Source organism: Nerophis lumbriciformis, linkage group LG26 (genome assembly GCF_033978685.3).
Source record: "Nerophis lumbriciformis linkage group LG26, RoL_Nlum_v2.1, whole genome shotgun sequence".
Classification (NCBI taxonomy): Eukaryota; Metazoa; Chordata; class Actinopteri; order Syngnathiformes; family Syngnathidae; genus Nerophis; species Nerophis lumbriciformis.
Genome location: NC_084573.2, coordinates 29292385 through 29317311, shown reverse-complemented (window position 1 = coordinate 29317311; position 24927 = coordinate 29292385). Strand labels below are relative to the sequence as shown.

Sequence of the window (24927 nt, the reverse complement as noted above, 5' to 3'; positions counted from 1 at the left end):
TATTTAAACACTATTTTAATTCGCACTCCTGGAAGCCTGTTTCCGTCACTCAAATATTATATTATAACCCCAATGGTAAATGAGATTAAAAGTCCTAATTATGGGAAAACATTTGACCTTATGAGATGGGAAAATTATGAGATAAAAAGTCAAATTTATAAGATAAAAAGTCATCATTTTGTGATAAAAAGTTTAAAATATGATACAAGGAAATTATGAGATTAAAAAAATCCATAATTATGAGATTACATTTTTTTAATTATGATATAGGAAAATTATAACATAAAAAGTCATAATTGTAAGATAAAAAGTCATAATTTTATTATACAAAGTTGAAAATATGAGATAAGAAAATTATGAGATAAAATAGGTATTATAATTATAATTATGTGATGGAAAATTTAAATTGAGAGTAGAACATTTTGAGACAAAAAATCACAATTATGAGATAAATAAGTCATAAGTTTTTATACTCCCTCGTCCCAGGAAGAATGCTTTGCGGAAATCTTTTATTTATAGATCTTTATTACTCTGGAATAACCTGCCTCGAATTCTCACCGGCATTGAAAGTAAACAGTTTTTTAAAAAGAGAGTAATATTTTATCTGAGTCTTTAAATTAGTCTGTCCGTTGATGATTTGTTTGGTTTTATATTGTGTAGTTATATTTATATGGTAATTATTATTCTGTGACTGTACATTGTTTGCTTGTTTTCTTATTGATGCTTTTATTTATTTGTATTTTTTTCTGTATTGTGTAGTTATAATTATATGCTTTTACTTATAATTGTATTGAATTGTGGACCCAGGAAGACTAATGGGTTGTTGAGGCAACCAGCTAATAGGGATCCTTAATAAAAATAAAAACAAAAATAATAATAATAATTAGAGGATGTAAAATCAAAATTATGAGAATCATGAAATAAAAAGTAGAATTTATGAGATAACAAAGTCATAATTATGAGATAAAAAATATTTTATATATATAATTTATCATATTTATTACTTTTTACCCATAATAGCTTCTTTTAATCTCATTGTATGATTTTTAATCACACAATTTCGAGTTTTTTAATCTCATAATTATGATTCACCATTGGGGTATTTATTTATCTTTTTAGTGTCGGAAACGGGCTTGCAAACCCTCCAGCTCAAAAGGTGGCGGTAATGCTCACCAAGCGCTGCTTGCCAACAACCGAAACTCTCTTTAACCAGCGAAGAAGAACGAAGCGGAAGTTGGTCAAACTGGATAAAGTAAGAAAATGTCGTTGACGAGGTAAGCGCCGTGGCTCGTAAAAAACATTTTGCGTATTTAATGGAGGATATTTTGAATACGAGTCGCTAACCACGCCAATTATTGAACAAAATGCGTTTGTAAAATAAATGTGAGCGACTTGCTTCAACACCGCTAACCAGCTGTACAATTATGTCCATCGCGAGGCTAACAAGCTAAGCTAGCATTAGCATCAGGCCGCCATGTTTACGACATAAATAACAAATGCTGGGCTGTTTGTTTGTTGTGAATATAGTAGAGTTATTATTGTTGCCTGTGTATTTGTAAAAGTCATGTTGTTTTGTCGTCTAGCTTTTTACCGGCGCCCACGCAGCTCTCCCAAGACCAGCTTGAGGCAGAGGACCAACTTCGTGCCCAGAAGTCCTACTCCACTGCCTTGGTTGCATCCCGGCGAGAACCACCTCCTTATGGAAACAGAAGTGCATGGGTACCTCGCTTAGTTGAGGTAGGATCATGGATATGTGGTTATGAAGTTTCTCATTCATCCAGGTCATTGTCATCTCAGGGCATTCAATCGATCGCAACTGGACAAACCAAGTTGGGATCGATTAAAGGGGAACATTATCACAATTTCAGAAGGGTTCAAACCATTAAAAATCAGTTCCCAGTGGCTTATTTTATTTTTCGAAGTTTTTTTCAAAATTTTACCCATCACGCAATATCCGTAAAAAAAGCTTCAAAGTGCCTGATTTTAACCATCGTTATATACACCCGTCCATTTTCCTGTGACGTCACATAGTGATGCCAACACAAACAAACATGGCGCATAGAACAGCAAGCTATAGCGACATTAGCTCGGATTCAGACTCGGGTTTCAGCGGCTTAAGCGATTCAACAGATTACGCATGTATTGAAACGGATGGTTGTAGTGTGGAGGCAGGTAGCGAAAACGAAATTGAAGAAGAAACTGAAGCTATTGAGCCATATCGGTTTGAACCGTATGCAAGCGAAACCGACGAAAACGACACGACAGCCAGCGACACGGGAGAAAGCGAGGACGTATTCGGCGATCGCCTTCTAACCAACGATTGGTATGTGTTTGTTTGGCATTAAAGGAAACTAACAACTATGAACTAGGTTTACAGCATATGAAATACATTTGGCAACAACATGCACTTTGAGAGTGCAGACAGCCCAATTTTCATCAAATAATATATTCTGTAGACATACCCTCATGTCAGCAGGCCAGGGAAACTAGGGTTGATATTCTTCTCTTGATCATCTTCGGGACGGTGTGAGCCAAGACATCCAGGGGGTTTAGCTCGCTCGTCTGCGGGAACAAACTGCCGCCATTGCTTGCCGTGCTACCGAGGTCCTTTGTCCCTGAATTGCTCACACACTCCGGCAGATCAATGGGGGTCTGGCGGCAGATTTCTTTGACTTTATCGTTGAAAATGCATCTGCTTTGAGTGTCGCAGGATATCCACACATTCTTGCCATCTCTGTCGTAGCATAGCTTTCGTCGGTAAAGTGTGCGGAACAAACGTCCAATTTCTTGCCACTTTCGCATCTTTGGGCCACTGGTGCAACTTGAATCCGTCCCTGTTCGTGTTGTTACACCCTCCGACAACACACCGACGAGGCATGATGTCTCCAAGGTACGGAAAACAGTCGAAAAAACGGAAAATAACAGAGCTGATTTGACTAGGTGTTTGTAATGTGTTTGAGAAAATGGCGGATTGCTTCCCGATGTGACGTCACAACGTGACGTCATCGCTCCGAGAGCGAATATTAGAAAGGCGTTTAATTCGCCAAAATTCACCCATTTAGAGTTCGGAAATCGGTTAAAAAAATATATGGTCTTTTTTCTGCAACATCAAGGTATATATTGACGCTTACATAGGTCTGGTGATAATGTTCCCCTTTAAATGCCCTGAAATATACACTAAGTAGTATTTGGCCACCCATCCAAAAGATCAGAATCAGGAGAACGGTACATTTCGGACTGCATTGTGCCAATGCATTGGTGGAGGAGTGATAATGGTGTTGGGTTGGTTTTCAGGACTTGGGCTTGGCCCTTTTAGTTTCAGTGAAATTAACTTTGAATGCTCTAGGATACCAAAACATTTTGGACAATTCCATGCTCCCAACTAGGGCTGGGCGATATGGCCTTTTTTTAATATCTCGATATTTTTAGGCCATATCGCGATACACCAGTGGTTCTCAACCTTTTTTCAGTGATGTACCCCTTGTGAAATTTTTTTCAATTCAAGTACGTACCCCCTAATCAGAGCAAAGCATTTTTGGTTGAAAAAAAGAGATAAAGAATTAAAATACAGCACTATGTCATCAGTTTCTGATTTAGTAAATTGTATAACAGTGCAAAATATTGCTCATTTGTAATAGTCTTTCTTGAACTATTTGGAAAAAAGATATAAAAATAACTAAAAACTTGTTGAAAAATAAACAAGTGATTCAACTATAAATAAAGATTTCTAAACATAGAAGTAATCATCAACTTAAAGTGCCCTCTTTGGGGATTGTAATAGAGACCCATCTGGATTCATGAACTTAATTCTAAACATTTCTTCACAAAAAAAGAAATCTTTAACATCAATATTTATGGAACATGTCCACAAAAAATCTAGCTTTCAACACTGAATATTGCATTGTTGCATTGTAATGATTGGGATAGCCTACTTGATTTGATGTTCAGTTTATGAACTTACATTCATATTTTGTTGAAGTATTATTCAATAAATATATTTATAAAGGATTTTTGAATTGTTGCTATTTTTAGAATATTTTTTAAAAATCTCACGTACCCCTTGACATACCTTCAAGTACCCCCAGGGGTACGCGTACCCCCATTTGAGAACCACTGCGATACACGCTATATATCTCAATATTTTGACTTAGTGTGAAGTGAATTATATTTATATAGCCCTTTTCTCTAGTGACTCAAAGCGCTTTACATAATGAAAACCCGATATCTAAGTTACATTTAAACCAGTGTGGGTAAAGTATCTTGCCCAAGGACACAACGGCAGTGAGTAGGATGGCGGAAGCGGGGATAGAACTTGCAACCCTCAGGTTGATGGCACGGCCACTCTACCAACCGAGCTATACCGCCCCAATGAACACTTGATGCATATAATCACAGCAGTATGATGATTCTATGTGGCTACATTAAAACATTCTTGTTCATACTGCATTAATATATGCTCATTTTAAACTTTCATGCAGAGAGGGAAATCACAACTAAGTCAATTTAGCAAAAGTGTATTTATTAAACAGTTATTAAGCAGTGGCACAAACATTCATGTCATTTCCAAAACAGAAAGTGCAAGATTGTCAGAGACATTTTAAAACAAGCTATAAGTGCACTTTTGTGCATGATGACACACAAGAATTTTCAATACGTGTCACATATAAAAATGAGCTGCATATCAAATAGTATATGTCCTACGGTGTTGATGTGGAAATAGTCGGTATTTAGTTGGTGTGGCACCGAACGGAGATGTTGACATGTAAAGACATCTTCCCGCTTGAAGCCAAACCACCGTCAGACGATGGACCCGTGCTGTTTTTCTTGGGAATTAATTATTCCTCCATTTGTTACCAGATTCGCACCTTCTTTCTCTCGTATTACCACTCAAACCACACCATTAGCTATTAGCATCACAGCTAACGTTACTATGTCGCTAGCTGTCTGCTCCGCAGGAGCGTGTGACGTTGCTCACGTGACAGTATGTGACGTATGTAAGAAGGTGCGCTTCTTTTATCTCTCTGTGAGAAGGAGAGACAGGAAAGAGTGAGAAACGCATGCAGTTTAATGCCTCGCAGCTAAAAGCAACTGCGTGAGAACGTATACTCGAATATCACGATTTAGTCATTTTCTATATTGCACAGAGACAAACCCGCGATATATCGATATATCGCCCAGCCCTACTCCCAACCTTATGCGAAGCGTTTTGAGCGGTCCCCTTCCCCTTCCAACATGACTGTGCACAAGTCAAGGTCCATAAAGACATGGATGACAGAGTCTGGTGTGGATGAACTTGACTGGCCTGCACAGAGTCCTGACCTGAACCAGATAGAACACCTTTGGGATGAATAAGAACGGAGACTGAGAGCCAGGCCTTCTCGGCCAACATCAGTGTGTGACCTCACCAATGCGCTTTTGGAAGAATGGTTGAAAATATCCTATAAACACACTCCGCAACCTTGTGGACAGCCTTCCCAGAAGAGTTGAAGCTGTAATAGCTGCAAAAGGTGGACCTACATCATATTGAACCCTATAGGTTAAGAATGGGATGGCACTTCAAGTTCATATGTGAGTCAAGGCAGGTGGCCAAATACTTTTGGCAATATAGTGTGTGTGTATGTATATATGTGTGTATATATATGTATGTATATATGTGTGTGTGTGTATATATATATATATATATATATACACGTATGGATAAAACATATGTACCTAATAAGGCTGGGCGACATGGCTAAAACTGTATGACGATGTAAGTGTTGTACGTCAGTCAATATCAATAATTACTGATATTTTTTATGAATTATCAAAAATAAGGACCAGGGGAAAAATTACCAAATGTAAACAATTTATTTCAAATGTAACCTACCCCTGATTGTAGTCCTCTCAGCTGTCAAGGCAGAAAGAAAAGCAAATGTCAACACAAGCATGGAAAACACTCAACAAAGATACAATTGTTAAACAAAGAAAATTAAGGAGCAAAAAAGGAAATACCGTATTTTCCGCACTATAAGGCGCACCGGATTATTAGCCGCACCTTCAATGAATGGCATATTTCATAACTTTGTCCACCAATAAGCCGCCCCGGACTATAAGCCGCGCCTACGCTGCGCTAAAGGGAATGTCAAAAAAACAGTCAGATAGGTCAGTCAAACTTTAATAATATATTAAAAACCAGCGTTCTAACAACTCTGTTCACTCCCAAAATGTACGCAAATGTGCAATCACAAACATAGTAAAATTCAAAATAGTGCAGAGCAATAGCAACATAATGTTGCTCGAACGTTAATGTCACAACACACAAAATAAACATAGCGCTCACTTTCTGAAGTTATTCTTCATTCGTAAATCCTTCGTCTTCGGTGTCCGAAGTGAAAAGTTGGGCAAATTTACGATCCACTGGCAGATGTTGGCGTCGTCTGGCGCTGCCTCCTCGTCTTAGTGAAGGTGTGTTCGCCTTCTGTCATCCATTGTTCCCACGCAGTTAGCAGTCTAGCTTCGAATGCCCTGTTGACACCAATATCTAGCGGCTGGAGGTCTTTTGTCAATCCACCCGGAATGACGGCGAGTATTGAATTAAGCGCGTAAGCGTGTCTCTCAATGTGCTGTTATGAGCTAGCAAATATAACAACTACACTACCCAGCATGCAACGATAGTTACGAGCATGCGCGGTAGCCCTGAGAAGCGTTGTATGCTGGGAGTTAGAATGTGGTTATGAGCACGCTGTAAGTAAACGTTGAGAACTCAGTTAACACGCCTCGTCTGCATTATTTATAATTAGACAGACAACACACTTAATAGGAGCCATTTTGGGGTCTTTACATAAACACACAAATGGAAATGAAACGTCACATATCCCAGCATGCACCGCGCGCTTCTTCGTCCTCCACTGTTCCCACGCAGTTAGCAGTCTAGCTTCGAATGCCCTGTTGACACCAATATCTAGCGGCTGGAGGTCTTTTGTCAATCCACCCGGAATGACGGCGAGTATTGAATTAAGCGCGTAAGCGTGTCTCTCAATGTGCTGTTATGAGCTAGCAAATATAACAACTACACTACCCAGCATGCAACGATAGTTACGAGCATGCGCGGTAGCCCTGAGAAGCGTTGTTGTATGCTGGGAGTTAGAATGTGGTTATGAGCACGCTGTGAGTAAACGTTGAGAACTCAGTTAACACGCCTCGTCTGCATTATTTATAATTAGACAGACAACACACTTAATAGGAGCCATTTTGGGGTCTTTACATAAACACACAAATGGAAATGAAACGTCACATATCCCAGCATGCACCGCGCGCTTCTTCTACGGGGAAAAAAGATGGCGGCTGTTTACCGTAGTTGCGAGACCTAAACTTTATGAAAATGAATCTTAATATTTATCCATATATAAAGCGCACCGGGTTATAAGGCGCACTGTCAGCTTTTGAGAAAATTTGTGGTTTTTAGGTGCGCCTTATAGTGCGGAAAATACGGTATGTAAGAAAAGCTTAATAAAGTGCAACAAAATAGTGCAATGTGTGAAAATGTAAACATAAAGAAATATTTTCTGCAGGATCAGTGTCAGGAAGTTATGGCTGTGTAACATTTAATTTGGTCTGTTCGGTATTAAAATTAATTTATCGTATGCAGTAATTATTATTTAAATAGTAATAGAATACATTTTAAAGGAGCAAATAATGCATTTGAGTTCCTACCTGCTTCCGTATACCTGAATAGGGAACGGGTGAGGATTGAAAAGCAAAGAAGTGAGCGTGGCTGAGGACCACGGTCCGTTTTAAAAAAATATCCAGAAAACTGCCCTTTTGTCGAGGTGACTTTCTTGTTTTCTTCCACAATTTCTTCATTTTTACTTTCTCTTTTCACTCCATGCAAATAATCAACAACGAGACAGCAAGATGGTGCAACCAAATCTGATCGTTGTTACTGTTACTTGATTGGCTGTTACTGTGTCACGCCCACAGATCAGTGATGACTTCCTGCCTTGCTCGGTTACCGGAGCTCCGGTGCCTTTTGTTCATGCAACCAACTTTGCTTTGCAACTTCCAGTCTCTCCCAAACAAAAATATATACATTTGAACATTTTGTCGAACACATTTTTTATTGATTTTGATTACGTGTCTATCGCGATATATAATGATATCGTTTTATCGGCCCAGCCCTATTAAATAACAATTCTAGACTGGATTTATTTATTGTTTCAGCAAACCTTAAATGCCATGCTTGTGCTTATGAATGTCTTCCATAGGACTTTGGAGATGGAGGAGCCTTTCCAGAGATCCACGTGGCCCAGTTTCCACTGGAGATGGGTAGGCAAAAGAAGACCTCCAATGCATTGACCATGCAGGTGGATGCTGAAGGGAAGATCAAATATGATTCCATTGCAAGACAAGGACAGGGCAAAGAAAAGGTGTGTGGTCCAGTAAACTAAAACACTCAGTTTGCACAATTGTGCACTTTAAAAAATGTCTACCTTTTCATTGTTTCAGGTGATCTTCAGTAAGTACACAGATCTACTTCCGAAAGAAGTAATGAACGAGGACACACCGGAACTACAGAAGCCTGATGAGGAAGTAATACAGGAAGTAAGAATGTTTTTCCAACTGATTCCGCATTCCTAATCTATTGGCCAAATTTGATTCCCAGTCACATATAATAACCGCCACCTTTATAATAGAAATCAATAGACTCCAAACGATCCATAAAGTCTGTGTCATTTCATTAATGCGATTGCTCTTCTGTGCACGATAGAGACAACATTGGAAACATGCAACCATGTAGATATGGGTTGTACTTGTATAGCGCTTTTCTACCTTCAAGGTACTCAAAGCGCTTTGACACTACTTCCACATTTACCCATTCACACACACATTCACACACTGATGGAGGGAGCTGCCATGCAAGGCGCTAACCAGCACCCATCAGGAGCAAGGGTGAAGTGTCTTGCTCAGGACACAACGGACATGACGAGGTTGGTACTAGGTGGGGATTGAACCAGGGACCCTCGGGTCGCGCACGGCCACTTTTCCACTGCGCCACGCCGTCCCAATACAGGAATGCTATAAGATAAATCTATTTAGTTGCTTAAAAGGATAGGCAGGGTTGCCCCCCACCCCCAGATTGCCAATATACCTGTGCCGATTGGGGCATGGTCAATATGACATCACCATACAATTTGCATAATTGACGTCTCCAGCCTCCTGCAACCCATAAAGGGACATGTGGTAGAAAATGGATGGATTGACGTTAATGCATATAATTTCTTTAAAAATAAAAGCTTAAAAAAATGTAAACCCATTTGAAAACAAATCTCTTATTCATTTTTCAGTTTTCTAGAGACTTCTCCAATCAATTAAAACTGACTAGCAACAAACCTAGCTTCTTTTTCTAGTGTTATTGGAGACTGTACTCATGTTAAGAGATTCTTTACTTCTGTCGCTTGATGTCCTCGACGAACAGCGAGAGCTTACGTCACACTTGCTCCATTTTCTCTCCTTAAAAGCCGCCAATGTCATCTTACTGCAATATTTAGGTTTTGTAGGGAGCTGTCCACTGGTATATCTCAGATATATTAAAATACGTCCTCATCGCAGACGTGCTTGCTGTCTGCGTTCCAGACAATCCTGTGCATATTGCTTACGTCATCCCAACATTCTGTTTCGGTGGGTTTTTTCGGAATCTGAATTTTCGGTGCATCAATACTCAATAGTGCACAAAAAATCGGCCTAATATATTAATTCATAGAATGTTATTTAAAAATGTTCCTGTAAAAAAACTTGTTTTTCGAGGTGTGGTGGCTTTTATTTTGCCGTGGCGGGGTGCCACAATCAATTACATGTAGGGAAAACCCTGCATATGGGATAGATCTGGTGTTTACGAAAGGTGGGCTCGTTCCGACCGATAACACATTTTGCTGTCTCACAAATTATTGCCCATAAACATTCATATTATCAGCATTATTATGAGACCAAATTAAGTATTATTATTATATATAATAAAAATGTAAGTGACCCTATTAATATTTTTCTTTATTTCTATTTTTTTACTGTTATAATTGTATGGGAAAGAACTATTGTCTTAAATCCCGATTTTTGTTAGCAAAAATCAAACTTTATTAAACATTGAACATCTTAAAGTGCAGTTTTGTCTCCGGTCGGTCGGTTTGTTTTGTTGTCTTCTTTTGTTGCCATCACTTTCCAACAAATGTGTAATTAGTCCGTGTTGATCTGCTCATCTTGCTCATTCGGTTTGAAGCTAAAGTATTCCCACAACATTGACATTTGGCATTGCGATCACTTTTTTTTCGCCTAATATTTCTTACCTTGTGGTGCTTCTCACTAGCGAGAGGCGACTAGCGAGCCTCTCTTTCTGTGCATCCTGTGTGTAAGCTACCGAGACAAAGATTGTGGATATCTGACAAAAGGGTTCACTCTGTTAATTTAATTCTGCTATAGAATAAACATGCTCAGACATTGCGAGCGAAGCACAAAGTGAAGCCGTTTACACCCTGTTTGAAAGCGAGCGACGAAGAAAAAGACACAGACATAGCAGCAAAGTTATCAAGTTCATTTTCTTTTTGATTTATTTTCAGACCTGACAAAAGTAATGCCTGAAAGACTTCTGTTTTATTAAATGGACTTGGGCACCTCCTAATATAATGTGTAATACTCAGATTACAGTGCTTGTTTTTAGCCACCATAAAGCAACAGGCAGCAACAACATGAGGCTATAAAACAAAATTTTTGAAAATATTCGCTTGGCCAGTTTTCAAAAGTCAGTTTTAAAGGAAAAATGAATGTTTGCATGCAAAATGCATCAACATTTGAGTTTTTTTCGTGTCACTGTTAACTACAAGCAGTCCTGATTACTGATTTCAGTTTTAATTCTGCCTTTCGTAGCTGACTGAGAAGACTCGTGCTGCACTGAGCAAGCAGGTGTCCCAAAAGATTGCTGCTGCCATGCCTGTGAGAGCAGCAGACAAACTGGCCCCAGCTCAGTACATCAGGTATTCATTCATTCCTTCAGGTACATTTCTAGGGAATTGTAAAAATGTGAAGGGCTAGGGAAACTGTAGCAACAATAGTGTCACACACTGCAACACGCCAAAAACATGATGGTCAACATGCTTCACTGGAGATACCGTAATTTCCGGACTGTAAGGCGCACCCGACTATAAGCCGCACCAGCTAAATTTAGGGGAAAATACAGATTGCTCCATATATAAGCCGCACCCGACTATAAGCCGCAGGCGTTTTGATGTGTAATTACCGTAGTATATAGGGGTTCCTGCTACCACGGAGTGGATTGTCGGGACAGAGATGACTGTTTGGGAACGCAAAGCGTCCCATTTATTAACAATAAATCTTTCAATCATTCAATCAAACTTTCACATCTTTGACATGGCGAACAGCATTTGTGCAGAGTACAAATAATACAACGGTGCAAAGTAATACAAAGTGCTCGCCTGTAACACGGCAGTAAAAGTGCCGTCCCGCGGCCGTTTACGTTATCAAAATAACCAGCCTACTACCGGTATATGAAAAGTCAGTCTTTAATCATTGTGTCATCGTCTTCCTCCTGCGTACTAAAACCACCGAAATCCTCTTCGTCGGTGTCGAAGAAGAACAGGTCCAAAATGGCGTCGTCAGCCACTCTCTCTCCTTTGTTCTCGCTCTCAAAACCTTCCTCTTCGTCAGGGGAATCAACGGCTCCGGCTTTGTCAGCCGTTACGCCGTCCTCTTCATCATCATCATATGCACTTCTCCGTTTGTTTTCCTTATTGAGGGTGTTTGCATGAACACTTCCTTCGCGCAAACTGTCGCTGACGCTCTCCTACTCTTTGTTTTGCTCTCGTTACCTGGCGCCAGATGCCTGCCTCGGTCTTGCGCATCCTCGGTAGTGCGTGCCCCTGGTTACCGTAAGCCGTAGAAAAGCCGCACCGTTGTACCGTATTTTCCGCACTATAAGGCGCACCGGATTATTAGCCGCACCTTCTATGAATTACATATTTCATAATTTTGTCCACCAATAAGCCGCCCCGGACTATAAGCCGCGCCTACGCTGCGCTAAAGTGAATGTCAAAAAAACGCTGCGCTAAAGTGAATGTCAAAAAAACAGTCAGATAGTTCAGTCAAACTTTAATAATATATTGAAAACCAGCGTTCTAACAACTCTGTCCCAAAATGTACGCAAATGTGCAATCACAAACATAGTAAAATTCAAAATGGTGTAGAGCAATAAATAGCAACATAATGTTGCTCGAACGTTAATGTCACAACACACAAAATAAACATAGCGCTCACCTTCTGAAGTTATTCTTCATTCGTAAATCCTTCGAATTCTTCGTCTTCGGTGTCCGAATTGAAAAGTTGCGCAAGCGTGGGATCCAAAAATGGCCGGCTCCGCCTCGTCGAAGTCATCGGATTCAGTGTCGCTGTTGTTGTGCAGCAGTTCTGTGAATCCTGCCTTCCGGAAAGCTCGGACCACAGTTGTGACCGAAATATCTGCCCAGGCATTTACGATCCACTGGCAGATGTTGGCGTATGTCGACCGGCGCTATCTGCCCGTCTTAGTGAAGGTGTGTTCGCCTTCGGAGCTGTGTGAAAAAAGCCACCCGGCCTCTTCGCGTAAACTTCCCTTAACCACTCGCTCATCTTTTCTTCATCCATCCATCCCTTCGAGTTAGCTTTTATGATGACGCCGGCTGGAAAGGTCTCTTTTGGCAAGGTCTTCCTTTTGAATATCACCATGGGAGGAAGTTAGCATGGCAAGCTAGAACCACAGTGAAGGATGACTTCTCATTCCCTGTGGTGCGAATATTCACCGTACGTGCTCCCGTTCCACAGTGCAGTTCACAGGAATATCAGTTGCTGTGAAATACGGTAGTAATCCGTGTGCGGATGGAGAGATTGCGTCTTTTTATGAACCGGATCCTTGTCGCGTAGTAGGAGCCATTTTGTGGTCTTTACAGATGTAAACAGGAAATGAAACGTACGGTGATATCCGCGCGTTTTTTCTTCTTCTTCCGGGGGCGGGTGAAGCGCTTCCTGTTCTATGGGGGCGGGTGAAGCGCTTCCTGTTCTATGGGGGCGGGTGCTTTCCTTGGCGGTTGCTTGCGTAGAAGAAGAAGCGCTTCCTGTTCTACCGGGAAAAAAGATGGCGGCTGTTTACCGAAGTTGCGAGACCGAAACTTTATGAAAATGAATCGTAATAAAGCGCACCGGGTTATAAGGCGCACTGTCAGCTTTTGAGAAAAATTGTGGTTTTTAGGTGCGCCTTATAGTGCAGAAAATACGGTATAAGCCGCAGGGACCAGAACGAGGGAAAAAAGTAGCGGCTTATAGTCCGGAAATTACGGTATATGTTCATATGTCATAAATGTGACGGTATATTGTTATACATACATTTGAAGGGCATTAATTTTAATCTTACAAAATGTTTGAATGAGGACACTTAACAAGAAAGCAGACCCTTCTTCCAATAATTTGCCAATTGAAAGAAGAGTCAAGAGTTGTTGATATAAACGTTTTGAGTCCAGTCCAAATAAACCAACATAATGCAGTATTTATTTTTTGCAAATAACGTAAAATCATGTCTACATGTCTTTCCACCAGATACACTCCATCCCAGCAGGGAGTGGCTTTCAACTCTGGGGCCAAACAGAGAGTCATCCGCATGGTGGAAATGCAGAAAGACCCTATGGAACCACCACGTTTTAAGTAAGTATTGTCTTTGAGAAACTTTATTGATCCACTAGAGAAATTGTTTGACACACAGTAGCTCATAGAGGTTTGAAAAATGATCTATTCTAGAATTTTTCATTAAAAAAATAAAAAATTGTGGGTGCAAACAAGCATATTTTTGTGTCTTTCTTCATTGTTGTCGGGTCTAAACTGAATGTCAAAGAGACGACAACTTGGTTTATTGCCACATCATTTTACTATAGAAGCGAGAAGCATAATTTGTAATGTAGAATTAACCTTCACCAGCTCAGAGGAGATGCAGCAGCTCAGTATATCAATAGCTGCATAAGCGAGTTAGCTCTCTGATGACTGCACTGCTAAAAGTATTTTCTCAGCGTTAGCTCTTTTAATAAATAATGTATATCACTAATACTTGGTTAATATTCAGGTCACAACATGTAAATAAAGTATTGTTGATTGTTTTTTAGGGGGCTTAACAAGCACACTAGTGTACTCCTGTTAGTTGCATAGTTGGCCGCCTTGTACTTGCATTAATGTGTTCTTGTCTTGCATGAACACAAAAGACGTGAGCGATATTAAAGGTCACACATCTGATGCAACTTGCTGCCGCCATTACCCTTGTTAGTTTTACTGTGGCAACAGATTAAGTTACATTTTATGCTTACACGTGTTTCAGAATCAACAAAAAAATTCCCCGTGGACCTCCTTCACCGCCTGCACCAGTTATGCATTCTCCAAGCAGAAAGGTACCAATTGATTTCCAAATTTTAATCAAGCTATTGTCAACTGGTCCAATTATAACTGTCTCGCTTTTTCTTATAGATGACCGTGAAGGAACAGCAGGAGTGGAAGATTCCCCCATGCATCTCCAACTGGAAGAACGCTAAGGTAACCACACTTTTCAGTCCCCTTTAATCATTTATTTCACCTGCCATAGATGTCATTAGAGATGTGCCTATGAGTATCGGCCAATTTTCAACAAAAAAGGTGTGTGATCGTAATTTCAGAATTATCACAAACGCCAATCGCCTCTGGCTGACACTTTATTTTTAATCCCCCAGCTGACAATGTGTCTTCATACTCAATATTGCTCCAAAAATTGGTGTTGTCGATACCAAAGGCAGTCAATACAGTGGAACCTCGATTCACCAACTATTAGATTGAGCCAAATATACCTCAATGTACGAACGCTTCATTCATTCATTTCCTGTCCCGCTGGTAGCCATTTTGGGCTTGCACGTATTGAAAAGATTGACGAAGCGTGCTTTGTACCACAGCAAGTTTATTTTTTAATTGTGTTTATTTGTTATCCTTTTTTAACCAGGAAATTCCCATTGTGATTAAAAAAAAAAAAGGGATACAGTTTGTGGAAGCTCTTTTCCAGTGGGTCCTCTTGACCACCAAGCATCTCCAGGCGAGCCCGTTTCATGGTTTAAAATACAGTTTTATTTTCCCAATAATGTTCTCAGGTTGCTTTTCAGCAGTACCGTATTTTCCGCACCATAAGGCGCCCTGGGTTATAAGCCGCGCCTTCAATGAACGGCATATTTCAAAACTTTGTCCACCTATAAGCCGCCCCGTGTTGTAAGCCGCATCTAACTGCGCTAAAGGAATGTCAAAAAAACAGTCAGATAGGTCAGTCAAACTTTAATAATATATTAAAAACCAGCGTTCTAACAACTCTGTTCACTCCCAAAATGTACGCAAATGTGCAATCACAAACATAGTAAAATTCAAAATAGTGCAGAGCAATAGCAACATAATGTTGCTCGAACGTTAATGTCACAGCACACAAAATAAACATAACGCTCACTTTCTGAAGTTATTCTTCATTCATAAATCCCTCGAATTCTTCTCCTTCGGTGTCCGAATTGAAAAGTTGGGCGAATGTGGGATCCAAAATGGCCGGCTCCGTCTCGTCGAAGTCGTCATTAATGGAGTCAGTGTCGTTGCCGTTTATTAGTTCAGTGACAATTCCTGCCTTCCTGAAAGCTCGGACCACAGATGAGACTGAATCAGCCCAGGCATTTACGATCCACTGGCAGATAGTGGCGTATGTCGTCTGGCGCTGTCTCCCTGTCTTGGTGAACGTCACGCCTTCTGTCATCCACTGTTCCCACGCAGTTAGCAGTCTAGCTTCGAATGCCCTGTTGACACCAATATCTAGCGGCTGGAGGTCTTTTGTCAATCCACCCGGAATGACGGCGAGTATTGAATTAAGCGCGTAAGCGTGTCTCTTAATGTGATGTTATGAGCTAGCAAATATAACAACTACACTACCCAGCATGCAACGATAGTGACGAGCATGCGCGGTAGCCCTGAGAAGCGTTGTTGTATGCTGGCAGTTAGAATGTGGTTATGAGCACGCTGTGAGTAAACGTTGAGAACTCAGTTAACACGCCTCGTCTGCATTATTTATAATTAGACAGACAACACACTTAATAGGAGCCATTTTGGGGTCTTTACATAAACACACAAATGGAAATGAAACGTCACATATCCCAGCATGCATCGCGCGCTTCTTCTTCTTCTACGGGGAAAAAAGATGGCGGCTGTTTACCGTAGTTGCGAGACCGAAACTTTATGAAAATTAATATTAATATTAACCCATATATAAGGCGCACCGGATTATAAGGCGCACTGTCAGCTTTTGAGAAAATTTGTGGTTTTTAGGTGCGCCTTATAGTGCGGAAAATACGGTAGTCTGTTGGTCTCTCGCTCTTGCTCCAGCTCCAACAACATCTCTCCTCCCAGTTTGCTGCTTATACAGAGTGACAGGTGATTAGATAACAAGGCCCAGGTGGGCCATCTACGCACCTGTCCCTGACTTCAAAGCCGGTCCTGGCACACCCCGCTTCGCTGCAGGCACACAGGCCACGCCCCCTCCACACAGTTACATACAAATACATATCATACACATTTAAGAAAAAAACTTATCAATTTAAAAAAAACTTAATCTCAGGTGCTCTCAATCTGGATTTAAAAGCGTTAAATGAAATAATGAAGTTATATTTGTGATGAGACCGGACGTTTCTGGAAAAGGATGCCGCAGTGGACTTATATTACAGCAGAGGAGAAGACGTTACCTCTCGTTCAGCGGCGTCTCTTCCAAGAGCATGTACACACGGCCCCTCCTTCGCCTCCCCTCACTTTTCCCCCTCTGTCTGCTCCTTTCTCTCCTCTCGTCAGTATCTCATTTGCTGATATTAATGTAAATGTTTATTATTAGAGCAATATGGTTGTTAAAGTTAAGGATTGTTGTGATTTCTGATTGTCTGTAAGGGCACCAAAGGTACTTCTGTGTGTGTGTGCGCGCGCGTGTATTGGCAGAGCAGCGCATCCAGTACAGTTTGGCTTGTTGTTTTGGCTTGTTATTAAAGAGAAAGTAGATCCATCACCTCATGTTATGTTTGTGTGATATAGCACTTTATATTGTGTTCAAAGTGTACAAACCTTCATTCAAATATGCACTTTTGTCGAGGCTGGAACCCATTATTCATATTTACATTGTTTCTTTTGGAAAAATTTGCTTCACTATACAAATTTCACGATTTACGAACCCTGTTTAAGAACCAATTAGGTTCGTAAATTGAGGTTCCACTTTATCAGTATATGATCGATACAATATTTTTATTTTGCCCTTTTTTTGTAATGCTCACAAATTCAGGAGGACTTTGAGTGCAAAAACCAAAAGATTTAAATGAGTATTACTAGTCTTTACTTTGGTTTCATAATTGTGTATTATTGACAGTTTTGAGCAAACAATTGTATGTAATACAATAGAAAAGGGACTGGTTTAAATACTGTGTTTATATTGTCAAATTTGCAATAAATTATAGTTACGTACTTGGTATCGGCCGATATCACTCATGGATGATCGGTATTGGAATCGGCAGCACAATTGTCTATAATGTTTATTTTTTACCCTCTTTCTCATCCAGACTAATCTCTCCTGTCTTTTCAGGGCTACACCATCCCGCTTGACAAGCGTTTGGCCGCTGATGGAAGAGGACTGCAAACGGTTCACATTAATGAAAACTTTGCCAAGCTTGCTGAGGCGCTCTACATCGCTGATAGAAAGGTACTCCTCCTGATTGATCAGGGTAATAACTTTCTAGTATGTGCTGAAACCATGCATTCATAGTTTTATACATTTGAGCATGCAGTTCAGTTGACGTAGTGCTAACAGCGATGCATTCCGAATGTATTTGTTCTTTTGGATTTCATATACTTCTGATTGTGTCTTTAGGCCAGAGAGGCGGTGGAGATGAGAGCACAGGTGGAAAAGAAAATGGCCCAGAAGGAGAAGGAAAAGAAAGAGGAGAAACTCCGGGAGCTGGCCCAATTGGCCCGAGATCGCCGAGCAGGAATTAAAAGCCACGGCGGAGACAAAGGTGAGACGTGCTTAAGAACATGTTAGGATTGTGCGATATATATTATTTCAATATCAGTTTGGCCCTTGATAGAGCTTTTGATGCTATCTTCTAATACCCCTTCCCAAAGTTTCTTTTTTTTCCCATTTTGGGCTTTTGGAGTCGTTTTGGTTTGTGAAGCTCTTTATGGCATTTGTGATTAAGGGCTGTACAAATGAACTTTAATGGATTGATAGTGTTACAATAACGCATGTTGATGGCACATTCTAGCGGCGCCCTGTAAATTTGACAGCGACAAGCAAATGGAACATGTCCCTTAACACAATGTAGCATTCTCGCTAGCGGCTAACGTCTTTCCATAGTGCAAAATGACTTCTAAGTCATCAATCCTCACCACCATTGCGGCAAATACAGCTGTTTCTTACAAGTAACATTATCACTGGAGGATGACGAAAAGCAAAATGTGCTACACTACACACAGTAAGACGATATGCTAACCACTATACTAGCGCTCTTATTTTGCAAACAGAGGTGGGCGGATCGATACAAATGTTGACAGTAACGATACCAAGTATAGTATCAGTATATGTTCGATACCACAGTGTTTAGAGCAAAAAAAATATTATCAAACATCTTTTACTCGCCAAATAAGTCCCTAATACTGATATTGTTACACCGCCATTAGGATTTGTATTTAAAAAATGTATGTATTAGTATGGCCAATACTGCCCCTGTAAATTGAATTACAATTTGTTGTATCACCCAAAAGTAAGCTACGATTAAATGAAGGTGATGGTCGGCGATACTAACATTTAAAAAAACAGGCTGCGCTGCATTTCAAACAAAGCATGTTCCCAACCAACAGTCAGCCAACCATCAGGGGGCGACCAATAGACAGTGGATTCATGTGAGTAGTGACAACAAAGGTTGAAGGTAGATCAGCCAGCTCCATAGCTCCTGTAAATCCATCTATCCACGTAAATATTAGGAAAAATAAAAGCATGACTCCATCGGTGCCTTCCTCTCCCGCAGAGTTACCCAATGAACCAACAACAAAACACCACAAGGAGTTGCACGTTGGTGTGCACATCCAAATAAATGGATTTGCAGAGAGACACATTAAGCATTAACACAATCCTTCTTTCCTCAACCGCCATAGTTTGCCCACTCTGTGAAGCTGGTTGCTAACAGAGCGGGACACCCGCCAGCGGCGTAAAGTCCTGATGAGCGGCTACAAAAGCGGGAGTGCCCAAAATACAGACGATTGTAACATCAATCGTGCACTTAGAGATCCCGTATCCATCCACCTCTCAAAGACAAGCCAAAATAACGAACGTAAAAATGTCCTATATATATTGTATATATACAATGAATGTGTTGTATATGCCTTTGTGCATAATCTTATTTTTTCACGTTTGCACTTTATGATCGCATTCTGCAATGGCATATTTATTTCAGTTAGTCTTTTGTACATTTGTATTTATCATTAATAAATTATTTTTATACTTTCATTTGGAAATGAAAGCCAAGTTCACATACTGTTTGTTTAAAATAGAAAGTGCAGTATAATGTTTTAATTAACAGTAAATAAAAGTGATTAATTGTGATTTCAATATTGATGAAAATAATTGATTATTATTTTGGCCATAACCGTGCAGCCCTGGTGTATCATGTTAAAGCAAAGTAACAAGATATCACCAATAAATTGGCAAGGAGATTAATAATAACTTTTGGGAAAATAATACAGCTGTAAATGATGTATTATGTGACTGCATACGTCGGCAGGTAAATTAGGAGCTTTTGTAATCAGCTTCTATTATCATTTATATACCAAATAATATATTGTGATATAAATCGTTATCTCAGGAGGCTGCAATATATATCGCGATAAAGATTTCAGGACGTATCGCCCATCCCCAGTGTTTGGTGGATTTTCCTTCAAAAGATGGTTGTTGTCACGACTGCTGAGCCAGAATACAGAGCCAAAATATTTAAGAATAATAACAAAAAGTAGTGAGCATAAAACAACTAAAGATGCACACTTATGGTGTGACAAACGGAAACAGCACACAGAAGGTGTGAGAGGTAACAGTTTACACTACACAGCAACGTTGGGACGAGAAGCATGAGTGGAGCCAAAGCAGAGAAAATGTACACAACTAGAAGGGTGAACCATCAGGAAATCTACTGGTGCCGAGTGAAGGGACTGGAGAGCTTCAGTAGTCAGGAAAATATGAGCATCAGGTGTGCGTGCGGGTGGCTACGCCCCCTGACCCAGAAACCAGACACTGCAATAAAAAGATAGGCGGCAGCACAGATCATGACATAATGTACATGTCACAATAAGAGTGTTTGTGTTTAAATAAGTAATTTGTTCTTCCAATCAACAACCATCCACATTTCCTAATGTTTCTCTCCACCCTTCTCGCCCTGGATGCATCATCCTCCCATCACGCACCAGGCGGCGATGAGGGCGAGGTCAGGGAGCGTGACGAGATCCGCCATGACCGAAGGAAAGAGAGACAACACGACAGGAACATTTCCAGAGCTGCTCCCGATAAAAGGTGCGGGGGGGAGAAAGTCAACACTCCTCAGTCCTTGCCGTGTCCTGCAACTTAGTCTTTGTCTCGCAGGTCCAAGTTGCAGAGGGACCAGGACAGAGACATTAGTGAGCTCATCGCTCTGGGAGTGCCCAACCCCCGCAACACCAATGAGGCCCAGTATGACCAGCGACTATTCAATCAGAGCAAAGTGAGTGCATCATGTTTAGCCATCAGAATCAGAAGTTTTTATTGCCATTGTTTGAGAACGGGTTCACAAACTAGGAATTTTACTTGGCGCAATTGTGCAACATAAAACACATATAACACAGAATAGAATAACATGAGCTGTAACTGAGCTATTAGATCTTGTTATTGTTCATGTGCCTGATGGCCGAGGGGAAAAAACTGTTCAGGTGGCGGGAGGTGTGGGTCTGGATGGACCGTAGTCTCCTGCCTGTGGGGAGAGGGGAGAATAGTTTATGTCCATGGTGAGAAGAGTCAGCTGTGATCCGACCCACACGCCTCCTGGTCCTGGAGGAGAACAGGTCCTGAAGGGGTGGGAGTTTGCAGCGAATCACCTTCTCAGCAGCACGTACGACTGTGGCGCCGGGGAACCACACGGTGATGGAGGAGGTGAGGATAGACTCGATGGTGGCTGAGTAGAACTGCACTAGCATCTCGGTCGGCACCTTCAGTTTCTTCAGTTGCCGCAGGAAGTACATCCTCTGCTGGGCCTTCTTGATGAGGGAGCTGATGGTCGGTCGGTGATGGTCGGCTCCCACTTGAGGTCGTGGGCGATGGTGGTGCCCAAGAAACGGATGGAGTCCACAATGGAGACGGGGTGGGAGAGTCAATCAGGGTGAGGGGGGATGGTGGGGCTTTGACTTTCCTGAAGTCCAAGATCATCTTCACTGTTTTCTGCGCGTTCAGCTCCAGGTTGTTGAGGCTGCACCAGGACGCCAGCCAGTCCAACTCTCTCCTGTAGGCGGACTCGTCACCTTCCGTGATTAGCACGATGAGGGTAGTGTCGTCCACAAACTTGAGAAGCTTTACCGACTGGTGACTGGAGGTGCAGCAGTTTGTACGGTAGATAGGGAGAACAGCCAGGGGGAAAGTACACAGCCCTGAGGAGTACCAGTGTTTGTGGTTCGACTGTCCGAGACAATTTTTCCCAGCCGCACGTTCTGTCTTCGGTCCGTCAGGAAGTCATTGATCCAACTGCAGAGGGAGTCGGGCACGCTGAGCTGGTAGAGTTTGTCTCGTAGCAGTCCAGGAAGGATGGTGTTGAAGGCAGAGCTGAACCGATGATCAACCGATGATTGGCGCTGATATTTGGCGTTTTAACTTATAGCGGCATCAGCCTTTTATTTTTTTATTGTATTTTTTGGGGGAGTTTTCATATGAAGCTTTCCTCCTTTCTCATCCCAGGGAATGGATAGCGGCTTTGCCGGTGGTGAGGACGAGACGTATAATGTCTACGACCAGCCTTTCCGCGGTGGCAGAGACATGGCCACCAACATCTACCGGCCCAGCAAGAACATCGACAAGGACACCCACGCCGATGACTTTGACACACTCATGCGCAACAACCGGTACTTTCAAATACCCACACTCCTTTATTAACATCCTGAGAACCTGCATCCACTGCAGTGGACATTTTAGGTTTTGCTTAAGTTGTTTACTCTGACAAGAAATAGACCACAAACAATTAAGTGAGTAATCCGATAAAACACATTTTACAACCTCAATGCATATTTTGGGGGAAATAGGTAAATTTTTCTGGTCGCCATAACTTCGTAATTCTCTTATATTCCGTGACTATAAATATATACACTATTGACTATAAATAGTATAATTTGTAGGGCTGTGAATTTTTGGGTGCCACACAACTCATTTCTGAGTCTTGGGGGTAACTATTTGATTCAAAACGATTCTCGATTCAAAATCAATACTTTTCTAAAACCATTGGGTGCCAGTTCTATGATTAACTCCATTCGTCCATATAATAAATGGTTGTGATACATTTCTATATTATTTTAAAGAAAACGGATAAAAAAACATAACATTTTTCAGTTAATTTTTTAAATCAATTTTTTTCTTTTTTTTTTTTAATCGATAATGAATCGTTCCAAATAATCGCATTTTATTCAAAAATTACATTTTTTGACATCCTAATCATTTGTCTATAAAACTGTTATAAGTACACTTCTGCGTAACATTGTATCCTTATTGATTTGATTGAATAATTAATTTATTAGATTCAGAATCGGTTCTCAATTCAACTTTCAAAATGTATTTTTTAGTATTTAAATTATGATTAAAAACCTTTTCAGAACAGGTCACAGGTTAAAAAAGCTCCTCTTGGCTGCTGACATACGGCTTATCTTGCAAGTGTTGGCCGAAGAACATCCTTTTTAAAATGTATTTATTTATTTAAAAATATCTGAGAATGTTAATCAAAATAGAGCAACCCCAAACCTCAGCTTTACAATATTTAGGGTAGAAATTTGTAAAGCAAATGACAGGACATACAAATGCAATACTAAAAAAAAAAAACTAAAATTATAAGAGCAATAATAATAATAGTTGTTTAATGTTTTTAATACGAAAATGTATGCTTAAAAAATTTCCCAAAAAAAGTATATTATTGTTTTAAATCGATTCTCAAAAATTATAAATCAACTTAAAACAGGAATAAATAAAAATCTGTATTTTGAATAAAAACATTTCAGCACCCCTAATGTTTCAGTTTATTATTCCTATAGTTTGATTCATCCCATTTTGAAAAGTAATGAAAAATTATTCTTAAAATTTTTAATTTCATCTACCGTATTTTTCGGAGTATAAGTCGCACCGGAGTATAAGTCGCACCTGCCGAAAATGCATAATAAAGAAGGAAAAAAACATATATAAGTCGCACTGGAGCCCGGCCAAACAATGAAAAAAACTGCAACTTATAGTCCGAAAAATACGGTACTGCATTTCTGTCCCACTTCCAAAGACATGCACCTGGGGATAGGTTGATTGGCAACACTAAATTGGCCCTAGTGTGTGAATGTGAGTGTAACTGTTGTCTATCTGTGTTGGCCCTGCGATGAGGTGGCGACTTGTCCAGGGTGTACCCCGCCTTCCGCCCGATTGTAGCTGAGATAGGCTCCAGCGCCCCCCGCGACCCCAAAGGGAATAAGCGGTAGAAAATGGATGGATGGATGAAGCTAATATTCAATCAATCAATGTTTATTTATATAGCCCTAAATCGCAAGTGTCTCAAAGGGCTGCATATTGACTGTCACAAATTAATTCAATGACTAAACAAATCCTTATTTATGAGGAAAGCCTTTTTTCATTTATTGAAAGAACTGCTTATCAAATTAGCTTAGCTTGGTTGGATAAAATGGCTTAGAGGAAAGAAGTTATTTGTCGCTGGTTTGAAAGTCTTCAGAGATGGTGTGAATAACGCTGACCATACTACACAATTCTACTCATCAAAGTTGTAGCAAGCCCTTGTGTCTGATTTCTCTCCCCGCTCATTGCGTAGGTTTGTTCCCGACAAAGAGTTCTCCGGTGCTGACCACGGGCAGAAGCGTGACGGCCCAGTCCAGTTCGAGGTGGACCCCTTCGGTCTGGATAAATTCTTGGAGGAGGCCAAGCAGCACGGCGGCTCCAAGAGACCGTCCGCCAGCAGCCGCTCCAAGGACGACTACCACGACAAGAAGCGCAGGAAGGAGTGAGGCGGCGAGGACACGGAGGTCGTCTACTCACACGTTTGATTTGTACCACCATAACATTTTCTTCTCATTTGGCCCATGTAAAATATTGTGAACATTACACTTTTTATCCAACCTTCTTCATCACATTTGCAGGTAAATCTGCATCATAAGCGACCAAAATGCGATTTGCTAATGAATATGTACAGTAAGTTCGATGTCATACAAATTTATAGGGTTTGGTTAGTGGACGTTTGATATCACATTATTTTCTTTGTCAGCTGTGTACTATTTAAAATGTCCGCGTATATGTTGGTGCAGTCCATATTTCATGACCGGCATGTACGTCAAATTCTACACAAACCTATTTGTAATTCTTGTACAACAATAGAATAAATATGTGATAGTGTGTGCAAAGTGTGGTTGTTGTTTGGGTCAACAGTAGGGGTTGGGGACCTAACCATTCGATCCGATTCCTGGGGTAACGATTCGATTCAGAACCGATAATCGATTCAAACCTAATCTGGCAATGTATTACCGTATTTTTCGGACTATAAGTCGCAGTTTTTTTTCATAGTTTGGCCGGGGGTGCGACTTATACTC

General features: G+C 40.7%; 1 protein-coding gene across 1 annotated transcript; it reads left to right on the top strand.

Annotated features, from left to right (window-relative positions):
• The first annotated feature begins 1138 nt into the window (after positions 1 to 1138).
• On the top strand, positions 1139 to 24741 carry snw1 (SNW domain containing 1). The gene is made up of 14 exons (XM_061987045.1): positions 1139 to 1274; positions 1584 to 1737; positions 8247 to 8408; positions 8488 to 8583; positions 10897 to 11003; positions 13612 to 13716; positions 14378 to 14447; positions 14524 to 14589; positions 17666 to 17782; positions 17951 to 18095; positions 20536 to 20638; positions 20708 to 20825; positions 22046 to 22209; positions 24156 to 24741. The coding sequence occupies exons 1-14, from the start codon at positions 1261 to 1263 to the stop codon at positions 24346 to 24348; spliced, it is 1614 nt and encodes a 537-aa protein (XP_061843029.1). The 5' UTR covers positions 1139 to 1260; the 3' UTR covers positions 24349 to 24741.
• Positions 24742 to 24927: the final 186 nt, after the last annotated feature.